The 15,299-nt window shown below is 31.1% G+C and overlaps 1 protein-coding gene across 1 annotated transcript; it reads left to right on the top strand.

Moving 5' to 3' along the window:
- Positions 1-4,038: 4,038 nt before the first annotated feature.
- LOC122595116 (EIN3-binding F-box protein 2-like) lies at positions 4,039-7,276 on the top strand. Its single transcript, XM_043767429.1, has 2 exons — positions 4,039-4,270; positions 4,944-7,276. The coding sequence occupies exons 1-2, from the start codon at positions 4,246-4,248 to the stop codon at positions 6,782-6,784; spliced, it is 1,866 nt and encodes a 621-aa protein (XP_043623364.1). The 5' UTR covers positions 4,039-4,245; the 3' UTR covers positions 6,785-7,276.
- Positions 7,277-15,299: the final 8,023 nt, after the last annotated feature.

Raw genomic sequence — 15,299 nt, 5'->3', positions numbered from 1 at the left:
AAAATATAAGCTTTTATGAATTAAATTAATGTATGAAAATCCAATATTGATAATATCGTATATCTCGTGTCCAATATTGGACACGGGTATAAAGTCTATAGTAACTTAAACTTAAACCATAATTAATTCACATCTAATGTTGATAACTTCGTAATCCTGTGTATTAACACGGACCTAAAATCTAGTTTGCTACTAAACCACATTGGAGACGGTTGATTCCATCAAAATTGACAGCTCAAAAATTCATCATCATAACCAATACATCTCAAATAAAATCCATTAATTTTATTTTATTAACCCTGAAAGGCTGAAATCAATATATAGCACACAATATCTAATACGGAGGGAGTAATAATAATGATATAAGATATTGGTTTGTTGACGCGACTTACTGGTATTTGTTAAAACAAAATTTCACATATAGTCAAGAACATATATCAGTTAACCTGTATAAAATTTCAACACACATATTATTTACATATCTTTTTTTCTTTTAAATAAATCATCATATATAGATGCATAGTACGTTTAATTTGTACTTTGATAGTTTGATTGAGTAGAGATTAATCTTAAAACGTAACCGACCGCGTAAAGCACCTTGGAATGACGTATTGGTAACTTATGATGGGGTTGATAACTTGATATAAAACAAAACAACAACGCAATATTTAGATTTCAAACATAACCCAAACTTTTCAAATTCATTGTACGCCTCTTCTCACAAAATGTTCATTGTATTTATTTATATATCACCCACATCCATTTTCATTGTTATATTCATCCAATATCCATCAACCATTTTTAGTATATTATCCCACCTTAATAAAGTGAAAATGTTCTCTTTTTGTAATTCATCGACAAACTAGAGGAGCCTTAATTAAAATCTATATTACTACGACTCAACAACCTTTTTGTGATAAAATCTAGTACATATATATATGTTTGGGTTCGATTGCAAAAATTTCTTTTCATAAGAAGTGTATGAATCTGTTAGCAATATGATCACGTAAAATGAACGTATGTCCGAAAAGTATTTAAGCCTACGGGGTCACACCTCAACGTGAATGTAACTATAAATTAATTAATATATTAAATGTAATTTATTAATTAATTTGATCGCGAAAAACTAACGGTCGTTTGTTAAATGTTAATAGTTAACGGTACTTAACTGACGGGCTTAACGGAGGAGACAATTGTGATTAAATGAAAAATTAAGAAACCCTCTAGAATATTCCTAGAGGGGGGGATGGCCAACTTAAGGGTTTTTTAGAAAACCCTAAACTTGTTTTTCAAGCTAAAGTTTGGCTATAAATACAAACCCTTTTCTTAAGTTTTTCACACACAATTATTAAGGTTTTCTAAAACGCTAAAATTCTCTCCTCCTCCCTCTCTCTTGGTTTCGGCCAATCCTCACAAAAACAAAGGGTTTCGGGTTTTGTTTGGTTCGTGTGAAAGGGTATTAACAAAGGGTTGTTTGTTCGTGATCAAGTACTAACATACGTACGTTCCAACGTTGTGTGTGCAATCGTAGAGAGGTTATTTTAAACCTTGATCTTGTTTTAATATCTCCAATATAAGGTACATATTATATAATTTGGTTAATTAATTAAACTGCATAGATCTTGTCTTCCGTTGCGTGCTTTGTGATTTGATTTGATAATAGTAATATAACCCAACAGTGGTATCACGAGCCTACTATGTATGTTTTTTGATTACCAATAAATCAAAACTTGAAGGGGGGTTAGGGTTCTTGATTTAAAAAATTTCGATTATATATATATATATATATTGTTAAATTGATTTTGTAATTTCATTACATTATTTAAATATGAAAAAAGTTTTAATATATACATATATATATATATATATATGGATCGAAATTTCCAGAAAAATAAAAAAATAAAAAAAGTCTTTTTTTAGGGTTCCTAATCCAAGTTTTGATTAATTACATGTTTATGTGATAAATTGTATGTAATTATATGTTGTACCTTTAATTTTAATGGTTAAAAAGAAGTAAAAATCATGAATTTTTCATGAAAATCATTCATGATTCTTACTTAGATATATTGACATGAAATCTTGATCATTAGGGTTAATTATACTAGATAATTGTATAATTAATTGTGTGACAATGTGAATTTTTCGTATAACCCAACAGAATCATTGTACGAATTGATTTTACATGTCGATGCTCATTTGCCCTCAGTTCATCCAAAAGGATACATCGATGTACCTAACCTTGATCAGGCACCTACTTTTTATTAATAGGGATAATGGCAATAGAATATAACCAACTATGATCAAAAGGTTATGTAATGTAACTAACTACTCGTCTAGCTATGTATTGTAACCACCTTTGCTTTTTGGGTTATGTAATGTAAGCAACCGGATGAGAAACAAGTTGTCAGTTACCACTTTCATTCTTATTCTTTTTTTATTTAAAAAAGAGAGCCACGTGTCACATATATTAAGAATATATATATATATATAGAATTTAGTTAAAATAAAATAAGTATTAAAGTAAAACAAATAAAACAATATGTTTCTCTACTTTGAAAATCACCGTGCATCATGAAAATCATCGTGCATCAATTGTTTCGTGAATCTTCATGCATCAACTTAATCATGGTCTAAGAGTCAAGATCTTGTCTTATTTGTTTATTTTAATACTTGTTTTACAATACCCAACCCTTATATTTATATATAAACAATTATATAATATCCACATATTCTCTCTATCTCTATCTCTTTCTTTTTTATGTTTCACCTCCGGTCACAACCACCACCCTTCAGCCACCATTACCACCGGTTTTAATTTTGAAGATTCGATCCAGTAGTTTTGATTTTGAAGATTCCGGCAACAAGCGACCTCTCTTTTCTATCAATTTGAATTTGAAGATTTGTGGGTTTTATTGAGAAATTAGATTTGTGTGTAAATGGCTAGATTAATAGATGGATATTTATCGAGTAGATGGTGAATGACAACAACGAAGAACAACACTAGATTCCGTCGATAGTGAAGAACGAAATCAGATTCCGACGACAAATTCCGGCAATAGTGAATAATAGCAATAGATTTCAGCAACAGCAGCAGTAGCAGATCCCACCAACCAGCAACAGATTCCGGCAACACTGAACAACATCAGCGGATTTCGTGGACATAATCGGACTTTTTTGAGCTTTTGCATCATTCGTTGAGCCATTGCCATTCGGATCTTTGACAATAATTGTGGAATCCAATAAAGCAAAACCCATTGAGATATTGGATCATGGTATAGTGTGGTGATTAATATTATAGAATGAATCGGCGTGGTGAAACCATTTGTCTACAACGGCGAAGGAGAAATGTATATAGATATAGATAACCTTTTGGTCATAGTTGGTTACACTCCGATACCATAATCCCTTATTAATAACATTGATCAATTCACCACAAGTATTCATCTTTCGAATAATCTATAGCTTGTATAGCTAATCACTCCTCTTTTTGATTTATTAAAGATAAGGATAACTATTTATTGAATCCAATTAATGTATCATATAAATCATTTCAAACAACCATTATAATTTTGTGACTCACACTATGAAATAGATTGCTACATGTCAACTATGAAACTCCGTACCTACATTTTACATACATTGTATGTATGGTGGTTAATTAATGTGATAACCACAGGAAATATTTAAACTTGCTTTCAAAAAAGAAAAAAATAGCTATACAAAAGGTTGACAGTTGACACTATAATTTTTCTCCTTCATTTAATTCCCAACATAATTACCGGCATTGGCCGGTTACCGTGTCAATGCCACGTAGACATCACAAAATGGAACTATCTTGATCACAAGTGGGAATTTCCTGAACAGTGACCGGAACAACCGGTAATCCAGTAACAGATTCAATGAATGTATGACTGTTTAGGGGGAGGTTGTTTTGATGTATCTAAAGACTTTATGAACACCTCAGCATCATTTACATACATCCCCCTTCTGTATGTATATGTATATATAAATAAAAATCACAACATGCATTAAACCAAAAAATATAGAATCCAGTTGAAACAATTACCAAAAACCTCTAAAAACCTCTCTCTCTTTTTTTGCCCTGACAAGGGTTTTTTTTTGTTTGTGAATGCAATCAAAACTTGAACAAGATTTCATCAACAAGTTGTGCTTTTTGATCATCTTTGTGTGTTTTTTGGTGAAAGATCTCTTCTTTTTTGTGGGTTTTTGCAAGAATTTAAAAAGATGCCTGCGTTGGTTAATTACAGGGGTAAGTTTGCTTTATAATCTTGATTTTTCTTGATTATGATTGTTATTTAGGTGTTTCTTGAATACTTATTTTGAGTTATATGTGGACTTTCCATTCTAGGTGATTTTGGTTTGTAGGTAGTGCTTAGTTTAAGGATTAGGGGTTATAGATTGCCATGATAGCTGATGATATATGTATAATTAGATGCCTATACAAACTTAAAAACTCCCTTCCCAACTTAAAGTTGTATACTTCTATGTTTTATAATAGGAATTATCTAATGTTATTTGCTTATGGTTTGAACAATTTATGCCTATAGAATCTTAAAGTTTGGAAATTTCAAATAAAAAAAGTTATACTAAGGATTAGGATCATAGTTTTGGACTTTTGGGTAAAAGCTTATAAAAAACATTGTCTCTGGGTTCCTTTAGCTTAGACTTGACTTCTTTTTGTAGAAAGATTAATCTTTTAGAGATGGTACTTGACTACTTGGTTCTTTAGCTTATACTTATTCGGAATCTAAATATTGCTCATAAGTCATAAGATCTGCTAAGAGATATAAAATGATTTATTTGGTGAATTAATCAACGAACATCAAGATTTGTCTTATAGGAATATGAAAATGTATTGGCTTCTTTAGTAATGGGATCTGGTTGGAAGTTGTTTTCTGATAGATTCATTGTCGTATTTACAGGAGATGATGATTACCATACCGGTGGATCACTCTGCTCAAAAGATTCAGCCCGTTTGCTTTCGGTCTATGGACCACCTTGCAAACGTCAACGAATCAGTGATTCATATTTTATCTTCTTTGAAGAAGAAAAACAACCATCAATCAATGTCCTTCCTGATGAATGTCTTTACGAAATCTTTAGACGCTTACCCGGGGGCCAAGCTAGGAGTGCTGCAGCCTGTGTCTCAAACCATTGGCTCTCAGTCCTAAGTAGCATTAGGAACTCAGAGATAGATAATGGATCATCTAGCGACGTTGAGATGATCTCTCAAGAGAATGATGGGTTTCTTACTAGATGTGTAGAGGGAAAGAAAGCAACAGATAACAGACTTGCGGCCATTGCAGTCGGGACGTCTGGTCGTGGTGGTTTGGGCAAGCTTTCGGTTAGGGCAACTAATAAAGTTACCAAGTTAGGGTTCTCCGCAATTGCACGTGGCTGCCCTTCATTAAAGGTGCTTTCTTTATGGAATGTTCCTTCAATTGGGGATGAAGCTTTGATCGAGATCTCTAAAGAATGCCATTTGCTAGAAAAGCTAGATCTTTCTCATTGTCCTTCAATTTCCAACAAGGGTATTGCCGCAATTGCTGAAAACTGCCCAAATTTGTCGTCTTTAACAATCGAGTTTTGTAAAAACATCGGGAATGAGAGTCTTCAAGCTGTTGCCCGAGGCTGCCCAAATCTACAGTCGATTACCATTAAAGATTGCCCCAATGTCGGGGACCAAGGAGTCGCTACACTCTTGTCAGCCCCTTCTTCAGTTCTAAAGAAAGTAAAGCTCCAATCTTTAAACATAACAGACTTCTCACTTGCTGTGATCGGACATTATGGGAAGTCGGTTACCAGTCTTAGCCTTATTGGTCTTCAAACTGCTTCTCAGAAAGGATTTTGGGCAATGGGTAACGCTAAAGGTCTTCAATCTTTGACGTCCTTGTCCATAATCTCGTGTTATGGGATTACAGATCTGAGCCTTGAAGCGATCGGAAATGGATGTTGTTTTTTGAAACAGATGTTGCTTAAAAAGTGTTGCTTTGTATCCGACAAAGGATTGACATCTTTCACTGAAGCTGCTGAATCTCTCGAATGTTTGCAGTTGGAAGAATGCAATAGAGTCAGTCAACACGGGATCATGAGTGCTCTTAAGTCAAAACTGAAGTCTTTAACGATAGTCAAGTGTATGGGAATCAAAGATTTGGCCCATGAAGCACCCGCTGATTTGACCCAGTGTGGATCACTTCGATCTTTGACCATCAAAGATTGTATTGGGTTTGGAAACACTAGCTTGTCAATTGTCGGAACCTTATGCCCACAGCTGCAAAACCTTGAACTTAGCGGGCTTTGTGGAATAACTGATTCTGATCTGGTCCCACTTCTCGAAAACTGCAACGCCGGACTCGTGAAAGTCAACCTAAGCAATTGCCCAAACTTGACCGACAAGATTGTGGTGGATCTTGCTAGGATTCATGGTGGAACTCTAAAAACCTTGAATCTTGAAGGTGGTAGGAAGATCACTGATGTAAGTTTGATGGCAATCGCAGAAAACTGTGCGTTTCTCAACGACCTTGATATTTCAAGGTGTGGTATCACCGATATGGGAGTATCCAGTTTGTCTGACGGGGTCCAGATTGACTTGCAAATCCTTTCGTTGTCAGGTTGTTCCAAGATTTCCAATAAAAGTACACCTTATTTAAAGAAACTCGGCCAAACCCTAGTTGGATTGAACATCCAACAATGCAATCTCATCAGCAGTAGTGCGGTCGATTTACTAGTCGAGAATCTTTGGAGGTGTGATATCCTTTATTAAACTACAATAAGTATGCAAGTATCGTTTTCGTGTAGCGGGGTTGCTAAGTGGTGGATCTTTGGCTCTTTGGTTGGTTTTCTAGTCGCAGCGTGTCTGTGACTCTTTTACTCTTGCTTTTTTCAACAAAGCAAGATTGTTTCAACTATGGGTCACGGTGAGACACACCTCGTGAATGCGTCAAGTATTTTCTTTCAGGTCTAGTCTAGCTTAGCTTATTGTTCGAGCTATTTCATGTATGGGTCTCTGGTTGTTGTGCAGTTTGAGGGTAAAGGAGGGTGCACCTGGTTTTTGGACTTTGGAAAATGGCATTCTGGTGCCATTTGACAACACTTTGTGGTTGTTTTTTTAAACCATAGTCCATGTTTTTTGATAGGATTTTAGGGTCCTGTTTTCCCAGGTTGATCTTCTTGAATCTTCAAATTGTGCTTCTTTTAGTGATCATAATGAAGATTAATGCTTTTTATGTAATATATTTGAAGCTTTTTGATGGTCTACCGATGTTTTGGTGTTACTAGTTGTACTGTAAAAACTGTTTGTAGTTTTTGGAGTTGTGTTATGTACAAAGTAAATAAATGTGACTTTGTTGTATCTAATCGGACTAATCCTGTAATTTCCAAGTTAGAACTTAGGACAGCTTAATCTCAAGATAAATACATTATTTTTATTTTTATTTTTTCTTTTCTCAACGGCAATAGAATAATACGGAGTACATGATTAAAGTTTCAAGTAGTTTGTAACTTGACAATTGACATTGTTGCTAAACAAAAGGTTAAAGATAATAAATTTTACATTTATATCTTTCGCGTTGTATTTAAAAATGGTAAGTCGCCGGAAAAATTAATATCTCGATAACTTTGTTGTTTCTTCGAATTAAGACTTGAAATTATCACCAATCGACTCAAAAATTGATCCCGCACAAACCCTGACCAAGAGTTTTCGAATCCAACACTCGCCGGAAAAAATTGTGATTCACCGGAAAAATTAAATCACGATAATGGGGTTTGGTATAATTTTGATAGTGACTTTGCCGTTTGCATCTCCTTACTCGTTTGAAAGTACCGAAGAATTTGGGGATTTCTTAGATACCGCCATTGATGTTGGTCCTGAAATACTACTTGTAAAGGATTATAATTAGTTTGCTAAGATAGGGGTTGGTTTTACTCAGGGTGACCCATTTACATATTGAAAGTGTTATAGTTATGCCTGAAATATATCTTTTCCAAAAGATAAACTCATCAAGATAAACTCAGTCAATTACATTGAATTGAATACCTCGCTGTAAATGATTGAATAGGAGGCATGATGAATGATACTGCAAATTGACATGTACCTTTACAACACTAAAAGTTTAAATAAATACTGTAATAACATTGGACTTTTAGACGTAAAGTATTACTTGTCAGTTGTCACAAACGTGATAAAAATAAGCTTGATAAGATGCATATCATGAAGTTTTGAGCATATATAATTTCTCTAAAGCAGAATTGACTGTCTTAACCTAAATAGTCTCAAATATACTCAGGGTGACCAATTTACATACTGAAATACTACTTGTAAAGGATCCTGATTAGTTTGCTAAGATAGGGGTTGGTTTTATTCGGACATAACAGTTTTTTTAATAAAAAATGAATAGAATTAAAAGTGGTAACCTACAACTTGTTTCCTAGCCGGTAGTTGAGTACATTACATAACTTTTTAGTCATAGTTGGTTACACTGTCATACCTTTATCCCTACTTTTAACACTTCATCTGTTTAATCCTTGCTATTCAAAAACAAAAAAGTAGAAGATACATACAAATCCTAGTAGTAGATCACTGTGCCACTGTTCGTACATCACATCTCACATCTCACATCTTACATCTTAATAGTGTTATCTTCTTTTCTTTTTCTTTTTATATATTTTACTTTTTATATATTTTAGTTTAGATATTTTGATTTTATTATAAAATTTTGACATTCAATAAAACGAGATGTCACCCGGGCGTTGTCTCGGGAGACACTATATTTGTTACGATTTAACAGAATAAATTATTCAAAACTATTAAAATAAATTTTTGATAGAAATAACAAAATGTATAAAATAAATATATTAAATACGACATTTCGATAACGATAAGATAATGCGTTACAAATAGGTGTGCGTTCATGGATTGAGGTTAACTTACCACAAACTTTTTGAAGAAAACATGTATTATTTAAATGATTAAGAATAAACAAAAATTGACATTTATTAGTTAAAAAATGAACAGTCTAAAATTGTGTGTGTAAGTGAAAGTCGTTCACATAAAAGTTTAATGCTAAAAGGGTTAGAGGTTAAAAATATTGTGGTGAAAATAAAAAAAAAATCAAAAAGTATAAAAGTTAGTACTAAAAGTATAAGGTGTTAAAATGTTGTGGTAAAAATAAAAAAAATAAAAAGGTTACTATTCTTTGAACGCGACTGTTAAAAAACAAACAACAAACTTTTGTGAAAGTGAAAGTAATTCGCATAATAGTTTAGTGCTAAAAGTGTAAGAGGCTAAAATGTTGTGGTAAAAATAAAAGAAAATCAAAAGTATAAAGATTTAGTGTTAAAAGTGTAAGTAGCTGAAATGTTTTGCTGAAATAAAAGAAAACCAAAAAGTATAAAATTTAGTGCTAAAAGTGAATAGGGTTAAATTATTGTGGTGAAAATAAAAAAAAATAAAAAGTTTGTGGTTAAAAAGTATAAAATTTAGTGCTAAAAGTGTAAAGTGTTAAAGTATTGTGTTGAAAATAAAAAGAATAAAAAGTTTGTGGTGAAAATAAAAGAAAATAAAAGGTTAAATGCTAACAGTGTAAACAGTTAAAGTGTTGTGGTGAAAATAAAAATAAAGAAAATTAAAAGGTATAAAGTTTAGTGCTAAAAGTGAAAAGATTCGCATAATAATTTCGTGCTAAAAATGTAAGAGCCTAAAATATTGTGGTAAAAATAAAAGAAAATCAAAAGTATAAAGATTTAGTGTTAAAAGTGTAAGTGACTGAAATGTTGTGCTGAAATAAAAGAAAACCAAAAAGTATAAAATTTAGTGCTAAAAGTGAATATAGTTAAATTATTGTGGTGAAAATAAAAAGAATAAAAAGTTTGTGGTTAAAAAGTAAAAACTTTAGTGTTAAAAGTGTAAAGTGTTAAAGTATTGTGGTGAAAATAAAAAGAATAAAAAGTTAGTTTGTGATGAAAATAAAAGAAAATAAAAGGTTAAATGCTAACAGTGTAAACAGTTAAAGTGTTGTGGTGAAAATAAAAGGAAAGAAAATTAAAAAGTATAAATTTTAGTGCTAAAAGTAAAAAAATTCGCATAATAGTTTAGTGCTAAAAGTGTAAGAGGCTAAAATGTTGTGGTAAAAATAAAAGAAAATCAAAAGTATAAAGATTTAGTGTTAAAAGTGTAAGTGGCTGAAATGTTGTGCTGAATTAAAAGAAAATCAAAAAGTATAAAATTTAGTGCTAAAAGTGAATAGAGTTAAATTATTGTGATGAAAATAAAAAAAAAAAAAGTTTGTGGTTAAAAAGTATAAAATTTTAGTGTTAAAAGTGTAAAGTGTTAAAGTATTGTGGTGAAAATAAAAAGAATAAAAAGTTTGTGGTGAAAATAAAAAAAAATAAAAAGTTAAGTGTTAACATTATAAACAGTTAAAGTGTTGTGGTGAAAATAAAGGAAAAAAATTAAAAAAGTATAAATTTTAGTGCTAAAAGTGAAAAGAGTTAAAGTATTGTGGTGAAAATAAAAGGAATAAAAAGTTTGTGGTGAAAATAAAAGAAAGTATAAAAGTTTAGTGCTAAAAGTGTAAAGAGTTAAAGTATTGTGGTGAAAATAAAAAAAAATATAAATTTTGTTGTGAAAATAAAAGAAAATAGATAAGTATAAAGTTTAGTGCTAAAAGTGTAAAGAGTTAAAGTATTGTGGTGAAAATAAAAAAAAATTAAAATTTTGTTGTGAAAATAAAATAAAATAGATAAGTATAAAGTTTAGTGATAAAAATACAAACATTTAAAGTATTGTGGTAAAAAAAAAAAACTCTACTATTTTTTCACGAATCCCTGTAGCTTTGTTTTTAATATATATATTAATATGTTACTAGTATTTTGGATCATAAAATTTTGATATGCAGCTTATATAAAACTAAAACTGGAATATAAAAAATATTGTGATTTATTTATTTATTTATTATTGATCTTAATAGTGATGGTTTTTCATTCTTTGATTATACCATACAAATGAATAAAAAATCATTTTTTAGGTTTATTCTCATTCACATCATTTCCATTTTTTATTGTCATTCCATTCTTCATGATTCACTTGTACCAAACGTCCTTAAAATCCAGTTCTTGTGCACTGCCTCTCATTTCCCTTTGCCACTTTCAATACTTCGACTTGAGTTTTGCACACCCTAAACGAATATCCTTATGATTGGAGTTGTTAAATTTATTAGTGTAGTATGTATATATATATATATATAATAGTCTTGATACCTGTACGATGTACGGATTATATAATATTTAATGATACAGAGAATACATGATTGTTAGATATCTAAGTTTTGATACCGTACTTTCACATATTATATGAAACTCATATGAATTGGATAATATATTTGTTTAATTAGATGTTTAAAACTTAGCATATATCTTATCTTTTAAGATAATTGTATTTCGTTATGATGTTAGCATTCTTAATTTTTTTTATTATTATAAATCATATATATGAAAACTTAATATATAATTAGATATATATATATATATATATATATATATTTTGTAAAGTAAATTAGATGTATATATTAAATCTAAAGATTAGTATTTGATTACAATTAGGTAATTTATGAATTAGAACTCTTTTTTTTGGTACACCAAGTGACACATGTCGTGCAAGGAATGCGCTAAGTGTCGATCAAAAATCTTTTTTTATATTAAATCTAAAGAAAAAATTAGTATTTGATTAGAATTAGGAATCTATTTTTTATTACATCAAAAGTGACATGTCGTGTAAGGAATGCGCCAAGTGTCGATAAAAAAATACACAATCCTGTTTTAGTATATTGGTAGACTAGTACTAATACCCGTGCGATACACGGTTGACTCATAAATATTATTGTAATTGATTTTAAATACTTAAATCTAAAGATATTTTAAACATACCTATAATTAGATTATCATGTTGGTTATTGTTTAAGATGTATTCGAAAGACACAAAATCAAAACCATATGTTCACACAAAACACACATACACATACACATAATACAGATGTAAGTTTATTATCCAATAAGCAACCAAACACACAAAAGTATAAATATTACTATTAATCAAATTACTACAATACCTTGAATTAAACTGTTGATTCGATCTTGAATAAAACTTCTCGATGAAAAACTTAGTTAATTAATAAATATGTACATATGTATAAATTACCAAATAAATTAAATAGGTGTATATATAAGACTGAAAGTATGTAGCCGATTGACATTATATATTATATATATATACTAAAAACTAAAGTTGGAATGTGAGGGAAGCTACTGTAGCTAAAAGTACCCCCCCCCCCCTTTAGCATAAGGTACAAACCTTTAAAACATCCAACATAATTAATGGACTTAACAACGGTTAGGTAACAGACTTAACGACTGTTAGGTGACGGACTTACCCTTATTTTCTTTCTTTTTTACTATATAACTTTTACTTTTTAAACTTTCCACCAAAATTATTTTTTTTTTACATTTCCCCTTTTACCTTTCGTCACATAGCTCTTGCTTTTTAAACTTTCAACATACAAACTTTGTTTTTAGGTATAGTTTATTAACTTTTGTACTTTTTTTCATATAACTTTGTTTTTAAACTTTGCTCTGATAGTTTTCTTTTATTTTCTTTTACGATATAACTTTTGATTTCTAAATTTTATTACCAAAGTTTCATTTTCTTTACTTTGAACCACAACTTTTAATTTTTTAACTTTTGTCACGCAAATTTTATTTTTCGGCTTAATGTTTTTGTAACTTTTATCACCAGAGTTATGTTTTTCTCCCGGGACAACGCCGGGGTACAAATTATACTACAAAATTAAATTATACCATTTTGGGGTTGTCAATTACCTTTAAATTAAATAAATACATAAAAACAGTATTAGAAATATAGAGTTTTATAGATATTGTGGGGTTGCATGGCCACATATGGCCATTATATAGCTCCGCCACTGACATGACCTATAATATTTTTTTTATAAGTTCGAAATATCTTGATCTAAGGTAATGGATGGTCGACTTATTAGAGGTCCCCGAATATATCATAAGATAAGAGAGGTAAGCCGCAAAACGTTGGCCGGGTATTTAAACCTATGAACTCCGTTTCTATTTTCTAAGGAAATCAAACTAAACCCAAAATTTTGGTTTTGAGAAATACAAAGCCCAAGTAGGCAGTCTTTTATTGTGATTGGTGTTGGAACGGAAAGTATTGAGTGGTGGTTCGATACAAAGACGGCGTTTACGACGGCGGAGTCTTCAAGTGTGGCGGAGGTGGAAGGTGGCACTATCAATCAACTGAATTAATAATAGTTAGGGTTTTGATGTTCATCAACATGTTATTACATGTTTAATGCCCACTTTAAACAATCATACGTTGTGTGGTAACATGTTTGTAACACCATATTATATTTTCCTAATTATTATATCACTTTTGTGATATTACTTCTTAAAGAGAAAAAGACAAGGTCTAAATCATGTGAAAGATGTCCAAATTATTGCAATAAATACGTCTAAGACTTGGGTATATTACGTATTGCATCGATTTGTGGTGGCTACCACCTTGACACCCCTAAACTTATACGTATATCTTCTTATAATCTAACTTCAAACATTTAAGCAGCGACGAGTTCAAATTTAGATTTTGTTATCTATTTTTTGAACTTTTTTATGAAATTTTAAAAAATTCTATATATTTTTAAGAGTTTTGTTAATGACAGACCTAAGGGCTGTCAGTATTAATTAATTTGATGCATTAAAATTTGTACTTTGTCTTGCGAAAATTCAGAGGGCAGTTATTGATATATATAATATACTACTTTTTATGCATGTAATAAGCTGTTAATAACAACCATTAGGGCTGTCATTATCATTTTTCTATTTTTAAACATTTTGTCTTTTTAAATTTATTTTTCATTGATTTTTCAGTTTTATCCCGTCTAAATTTTTTTTAACAATTAATACACAAGTCACACTTTCCAAATTCAAAATTGAATCCTATAAATTAACTCTTTTCAATCATACGATAATTAGTTAATCATATCATTTTATTTTAATAATTAATTATGACATCCGTTTTGTATTCTTCACATCAGTCGTTACAAAACCCTAACCCTAACTCCGGCGATCACTCCGTCACTCTCCCCACCGTCAACGGCAACATCACGGGCGGCCGCCATGCGAAATCTCCGGTAACCCCTCTCCGGCGACGTCAGAAGCTCCGATTTCCGTTCATGATTCCGGTAACATAGTTTCAAACCCTAACATTAACTTAACTCCGATTTCCTTAGCGTTTAATCAAGATCAAGGATGTTTTTCATGTGGATATAATCATGGATTTAGAACATATAACTGTGATCCGTATCGCGAAAACTTTCGTCGAGATTTCGACGCCGAAAACGGAACCGGAACCGGTGGAGGCGGTTTCGGTATAGTAGAGATGTTATTTAGGTCTAATAGTAGGTGGAGGTGATAAGCCACAGTATCCGATAAATTTTGGGATGATACCTCTGGTCGGTGTGTTGGCGAATTGTCGTTTAGGTCGGTAGTTCGTGGCGTTAAGTTAAGACGAGATATGATATTTGTTTTGGCGAATCAAAGATAATGATATATACACACATATATTTAGATCTGCTAATTAAAAAGGTAACTAACTTAGCGTAAATAACATCAATATCCTTGGTGGTATCAACATAGGGTATACCGACGATATTCCGATGTATCTCCCATCAACCACCATCGCACGGTGAATTGGTGCCAGAATCCACGGACTATACATAGAAAACGGGTTACTTGCAAATCTCACAAAGGGTTTGCTATTTTCAAATTGTAGATGAAGAAGATTTTATAAGTGACTATATAAGTTTCTTTTGTGGATGAAACTAAATGGGAAATGAAATTGATAGAAAATGAGCGAACGGTGGCTGAAGAGGAGAAAATGATATAGTGAATTTCTTTATTTACTTGGCCAAAATATTAATGGAAAATTTTAAAATTCTGCTAAAAGAATTTACATATTAGTACAAGAATAAAAATAAAAGAAATTACATATAAATAAACTTATAAGCATATTCAATATTATGAATGGTTTTAAAAGAAAAAAAAATTAAACTTATTATGTGGTGTCTTTTTGTGTATGTGATACAAAATTTACTGTATAGACTTTCATATCCATCTCATTTGTATATTTCATTTCATTTATATTTCATATTCATTTCATTTGCATTCCATTCCATTTCAGTTACTTCTCATTCTCATTTTAA

Source organism: Erigeron canadensis, chromosome 4 (genome assembly GCF_010389155.1).
Source record: "Erigeron canadensis isolate Cc75 chromosome 4, C_canadensis_v1, whole genome shotgun sequence".
NCBI classification, from domain to species: Eukaryota; Viridiplantae; Streptophyta; class Magnoliopsida; order Asterales; family Asteraceae; genus Erigeron; species Erigeron canadensis.
Note: the sequence above shows the minus strand (reverse complement) of the source record. Positions and strands in the feature narration are given on the sequence as shown.